At 38.5% G+C, this 6,603-nt stretch overlaps 1 protein-coding gene across 1 annotated transcript; it reads left to right on the top strand.

Moving 5' to 3' along the window:
* The first annotated feature begins 249 nt into the window (after positions 1-249).
* On the top strand, positions 250-1,324 carry LOC101590692 (olfactory receptor 7G2-like). The gene has a single exon (XM_023705116.1). The coding sequence runs from the start codon at positions 268-270 to the stop codon at positions 1,225-1,227; it is 960 nt and encodes a 319-aa protein (XP_023560884.1). The 5' UTR covers positions 250-267; the 3' UTR covers positions 1,228-1,324.
* Positions 1,325-6,603: the final 5,279 nt, after the last annotated feature.

Here is a 6,603-nt window from a genome sequence, read left to right as displayed (position 1 = left end):
GAAAAATCTCAATATTCATTTGGTTTGGAATGTGGATTCCTAAATTTTGTTTTAAGACACTTTTAGAAAAATCTGAAAGTGTTAAATTTGAATAAAATATGCTAAAAATGGAATGCTGGTCCTTATTCCCAGAAGTCAAAAAACAAACCTCTACAATTTTATCAAGAAGTTTCATTCTTATCATGCTCAAGAGAGACTTTTGGTCATTTAGAAACCATTTGTTTCATTTTATTCCCACCTTATCTTTTCTCTAGAATCACCAACAACATGAAATTCAGAAACCAAACCTCTACCTCAGAATTCCTTCTCCTGGGACTGACAGAGGATCCAGACCTGCAGCCCCTCATCTTCAGCTTCTTCCTGGTTATCTACCTCATCACCATCCTGGGAAACCTGCTCATCATCCTGGCCATCAGCTCTGACCCCCACCTCCACACCCCCATGTACTTCTTCCTCTCCAACCTGTCCCTCACTGATATTTGCATAAGCACCTGCACGATCCCAAAGATGTTGGTGACCATACAAACACAGGATCAGAGAATCAGCTACACGGGATGCTTCTCTCAGCTTTGTTTTGTATTAGTTTTCGTTTGTTTAGAAAATTTTCTCCTTGTGGTAATGGCCTATGACCGCTATGTGGCTATTTGTCATCCCCTGAGGTACACAATCATCATGCACCCCTGCCTCTGCATCCTGCTGGTTCTACTCTCTCTGCTCATGAGTATCGTGCATGGTCTGCTCCACAGTCTGGCAGCACTGCCTCTGTCCTTTTGCACAAATGTGGAAATCCCACACTTCTTCTGTGAACTCGCTCAGATCATCAAGCTGGCTTGTACTGACACCTTTGTCAATGCCATGCTGATATACTCAGCAGGAGACATAGCTTTTGGCGTTCCTCTCATTGGTGTCATTTTCTCTTATATTAAAATTGTCTCCTGTATTCTGAGAATGCCATCAGTTGGGGGAAGGCATAAAGCCTTTTCCACCTGTGGGTCTCACCTCTTTGTTGTTTCCTTTTTCTACGGGACAGCTTTTGGTGTGTACTTGAGCTCTACGTTTAGTGACTCTTCTACTAAGAATGCGGTGGCTTCAGTGATGTACATTGTGGTTCCTCAGGTGATGAACCCATTTGTCTACAGTTTGAGGAACAAGGAAATGAAGACAGCACTGAGGCACCTCATAAGTGGACAGAGATTTACATGTTGGTGTCAAGGGGCTTTGAACTAGAGTTTCTAGAATATGAAGAAATGAGAGAAACACAGGTTGGACAGAAAGTTTGGTTCTTATATCACTGTGGTCTTCCAAAATGATCACTTAGTATGATGTCCAAGCATATTTCAACTTGTGCTGTGTGCTTCCCTTTCATTTGCTCTATTCTGTAGTGTTTGACAAATGAGTTCTACCCCTCAGTTCTATTTAGTTGCTCTGACTCATTGGGAGAAGAATGTGAACTGAATCCTGAGTTTTAGAAATGCTTTATGCACCAGTTTCACAGGTAATGTTGGAGTAGCCGAACTTAGTGCAAACTGCACTACCATTTGGAGAAGCGTCTCTGGGTGAGCTCATGCATACAGCCAAGGTTGTCTTCTCCTCACGATGCTAATGAGCTGGACTGTTATGTGTAATTCAGTAATTACTGACACTTTATTCAAGCAACAGCATCTTTCTGGGTTCATATTAGCACCTGCCCCATCAGCATCATTCCTTATTTATTCACACACAATTAGATTATTTTAGTGGTTTGATGCATTTTGGAAATATGTTAGATTTTGAAGCTCATTAAAGAGGATTCTTTACTCCTTCGATTTACAGCAAATGGATCATCAATAGAGTCACCATTCATTATTGTACTTTCACAAATATAGAACACATAGTGTACAGGATTAGGTCTTCACTGAGTCCTACGTGAGTCTTCCTCATGCTAGAATCGCTCACACAGTTATTAAAATCTATAGCTTGGATCTGAAATGTTTCTTTCCAAAGGCCCATGAGTTAAGCATTTGGTCCCCAACATTTGATGCTTGAAAAATTGTTGTATCTTTACTAAGTAGTGGCTGGTCAAAGCAGGCATTTTTTTTTCCTGCTTTTGCAAACACCAGGGAATTTTGTGCTAATACAATATCCTGCTGCTACCACACCTCTGCCATTAGCATGGGAATTCTTACAACACCAGATGTGTGTTGCTGATAGCTCTGAGCATCATACATTGCCAAGCTCACAGAGTGAAATTGTTGACTTTGGGAAGGATAGAGAAGGGTTGGAAAAGAGATGGTAAGACTTGTAATAAGACAGTTAATACCTGTCTTAGCTAAGGGACAGGATATAGGAAGCTCACTGGTGCCCTATAGAAAGTGAGTAGAGAAGCATGTGGGATTCTGGAGCAGGGAAGTTTGCTGAGATCAAGAGAACCCTCTTGGATGATTAAAATTGCTAGACTAGAGACCAGCAGCAAAATACCATTTCTCTGCAAGCTGGAGCTGAAACACCTAGAAGCCAACTTGATGACAAAAAGGAAGTAGATTTTTGGGAAGCAGGAGGGACATGATAGGACAACTGGAAAGTACAGAAAGCTAGAAAAGTGGAGCACAGCGTGGAGAGAAAAACACTAATCTGGAAAGCTGATCCTGGGTGAGGAGTGGGTGAAATAGTCCTAACCACACAAGTTTAGCACAGAAGGTCCCAGACTTGGAGCAAAACTATCGACATCACTAGCAGAACTGGCCACAAGGAAAAATCACAGCTGGTGTTGACTGCAAAAACAGTGTGGGACTTTACCCTGAGGGTGACTCCTTCCACCAGGGAGGTTGGAGGTGCAGAACAAATCCAGTGCAGTATTCACCACATTTGGTAATATTTATTCAGGTGCCATCCTGGGAATAGGGTTAATAATTTTAGACTGAGCTTTAGAACAGCGCCAGATCTTATACTTGAGAGAATATTCCATGGTGACTGTATGGAAGATGGCTACAAGGGACAATCTTGGAGAAGTCACAAGCTAAATATAAGGTTCCTTCCCCTGAAAAATTTACACTGGAGGCCAGGAAAGACACAGATGTTCTTCCAAAAGAGGTGAGAAGCTGGGCCAATTGAGTAAGGATTTCAGAGGGGGCTGCATCTGGAAGAGCTTCTATTAGGTCCAGAGGTCTGCCTGACTCTTAGTCCACTGTGTATATCCAGCAGAGAACTAAGTGATAAGTTTTTTTCCCCATCTACCAGTGTGGATTGGCTTGGGTGGTAGCCACAGACTCGGTTGTATGGACAGAGGGGCCTCTGGAGTAAGTGAGGGTGGTAAGTCACAAATTCAGAGGCTCTAAAGCTGGGCAGAGAAAGCCATGACTTGGGGCATCCAGAGGAGTGTGGGAGCTGGAGCCCCTAGTGTGACTACAGCCTAGAGTTAGACATGGAGCAACCACACCACAGGGGAAAGGCAGGCAGGATTCAGAATGTATGCCCAAAAAGTGAAATGTAGAAAGAAAAGAGCAACTTACACTGACCTATTGTTCCACCTGAATACCCAGGAATTCTAATACTTCATACCCTAGAAAGAAAATTCAAAAACATTTGACCCTAGCCTTTCAATGTCAGTGATGACTCAGGACATAGGAGAACCTATATGGAACATCATATAACTCAGTTGTGTCACCAATTTTCTGTCAAGGAAATTATGGGGCCACAGAGGAAAGTGATCAATGATGCAGAGTGTTCCTAAGGAGAGTCACGTGGAGAGAAAACATTCTCTCAGGCTTTCACAGAGAGCAAATAGGTCAAGCAATGGCTGTGATGCATTCACATGGCTGACACTGACAAAGGAGCTACAAACTGCAGTACAGGCTTACAGGATAAATCTGAGGGTACTTGACTGACGTTGTCAGGTACAAAAGTTATGTTTCTTGTTATGTAGGTCTTGCTTTATCTTTGTCTTAACCATTGAGCAGAAAAGTATAAAAACGAGGTACATAAAGTAAAGTCATATTAATATGATGAACTGTGAAAGGCTCTAGTCAACAACTTCTGTGGATAACTCGCTACTATTGTGGACTGGTGGACTGCGTTGGATTGTTTTGCTGAATTCACACTTCTGTAATATTTAGATGCCAATGGAATACTCATCTCTGACAGGACTAAACAAAAAAGGGGATAAAATGGAAGGACCATTTTGTATCTGCATATTCAGAGTAGTTAGGATAGATATACTGCTACTTTTGTTTAATTCAATAGGAAAAATTTGTACTAACAGTGTTTTGACAGGACATACTGTCTGCATCGTGTACTATGGATAAACTCTAAGAACATAACAATGTACAATGTATTAATTATTGAAACTGTCCTATTAATCAGTTTTGAAAAAAAAGATTAAACCATTTTAAAATAAAACAGAGAAAAATTTTCTTCATATGATTTGGGGATTTTGTGAGTTTAGATTGTGTCCTTTACTTTATTCTTTTTAAAAAATAATTTCATTAAGAAACAAATAGCAATGAGACAGTTTCAAAACCAATTATTTGCACAGTTTCAATAATTAATACATTGCATATTGTTGTCTTAGTGGTTATTCATCGTACAAGATGCAGACATGATATCCTGTCCACAAACAGTATTAGAACAAATCTTTCTATTCATTGAATTAAGAGAATGTAGCTGTGTATCTATCCTATTTTGAATGTACAGATACAAAATGGTCATTCATTTGTATCACCCTTTTTGTTTAGTTTTGTCAGAGAAGGGAATTCCATTGTTATTTAAATATTGTAGGTGCTTGAATTCATCAAAATACTCCAATATAGTTAAGTAGTCCTTAATGGTGGTAGGATTTCTGTAAGACTGCAAATGTCAGACACATAGTGAGGTTAAGCTCAACTGCATATGTTGTAGGGTAATAATAATAAGCTTTTATTCTGGAGGGTTAACAACCTAAGTTTGCAGACCAAAAATTAGAGAAAAAGAAGGGCTGCAAGGACAGCCAACATTTTGGTCCTAGCCTTTCAAGGTCAGTGAAGACTCAGGAGATAGGAGAACCCATACTATAACATCATACAACTCACTTGTGTCCCAAATTTTCTGATCAAGGAGATTATGGGGCCACAGAGGAAAGTGACTGATGATGTAGAGTGTGTCTAAGGAGAGTCACATGGAGAGAAAATATTCTCTCAGGCTTTCACAGAGAGCAAATTGGTCAAGCAATGGCCGTGACTCATCCATATGGCTGACACTGACAAAGGATCTACAAACTGTGGTACAGGGTTTCAGGATAAATCCTGAGGGGATTTGACTGACCCTATTAGATACAAAAGTTACATTTCTTGTTATATAGGTCTTGCTTTATCTTGGTCTAAACCATCCAGCAGAAAAGTCTATAAACAAAGTATAAAAAGTAAAGCCATATTAATATGGCTGTAAAAGGCTCAAGTCAAGAACTTCTGACATTGCCAGTCTTATGGAAAACCTACTTTATTCTTTGATATTTTCCTCATTGTATTCTTTTCTGTTACTTTATTTAATTCTGTCAATTTTATTTTTATTCTGAAATAGGACATTTTACTCCACTTTCTACCTTCCTTCTAATTTATTTGCTTTCTATATTCCACTTTTTTCCTTCTGCCATTCACCACTACTCCAGTTTTCCTATCTTTATTGATCTTCACCAAGTTAATGTGAATTAAGCTTTAATAACATTTAGATACTTAGTTAACCATATGATATTATTAAACTCTTCTCTACTGTTAATGATGGTATAGTACATACATTGGTTGATATTTACTCTGTGTCAATATTTGGTTTATAATTATACATAACATAATTATAGATCTATTTCTATGGTTTAGATACTACCATGGTAGCTTCTATTTCTTTCTTCTCTTTTGTAGTATGTCACTAATCCAGTCTGAAATGAGCATTTTATGTTATTTATTTATTTATTTTTTTGGAATAATGTAGTTTTTATTATTTTTCCCCATGAATATTTGTTGAAGTAGCAATTCTAATACAAAAGCATTTGAAAAATGAACCTCTAAGGAAAATGCATCTTATACAACTTTGATCTTAAAATATTTATAATGAATATGCTTATCCTAGAAATATCACATACTGCTTTTTATTATTTGTTCTGGGTGAAATCACAGGATTCTAGCCTTGATGTTTTTTTACAAGCTGAGCAGCATTAGCAAGATGATCTTCTGGAACACATTCAGCTTTCTTTTCTTTCTAGCCTTTGATTTGTTGATTTCTGGCACTTTTTTCCCCAGGATGTTCCTGGGATTCACAAACAGCTGGTGAAGGGGGATTAGACACATGACTGCTAACAGGTGAGCTCTGGAAACAGGTGATTAGAAAATCATGGATACCTGAGGTAGAAGACTCTCAGAAATTGTGTTGTGCAATGCCCTTTCTCATATATGAAGTTGCTTTTTAAAATAATTTCAAATTAGATGCCAAATACTCAAAGCTCCTATTGGATTGGCACAAGTTGAAACAAAGCAGTAACTCCTAAGGTCTGCAAAAATGCATGAGAATAAATGTTTATTTTTCTTTTTTGTTTTTTAAAATTTTATTGATAAACATAGCAATGAGACAGTTTCAAATCAAATCGGTAGTACAGTTTCAATA

This window comes from Octodon degus, unplaced genomic scaffold, assembly GCF_000260255.1.
Source record: "Octodon degus isolate 3935 unplaced genomic scaffold, OctDeg1.0 scaffold00214, whole genome shotgun sequence".
NCBI lineage: Eukaryota > Metazoa > Chordata > Mammalia > Rodentia > Octodontidae > Octodon > Octodon degus.
This window is presented reverse-complemented; position numbering and strand designations above follow the sequence as displayed.

Bases quoted from the DNA above. Each gene is read 5' to 3' on its own strand.
- LOC101590692 (XM_023705116.1), top strand. From the start codon at position 268: ATGAAATTCAGAAACCAAACCTCTACCTCAGAATTCCTTCTCCTGGGA.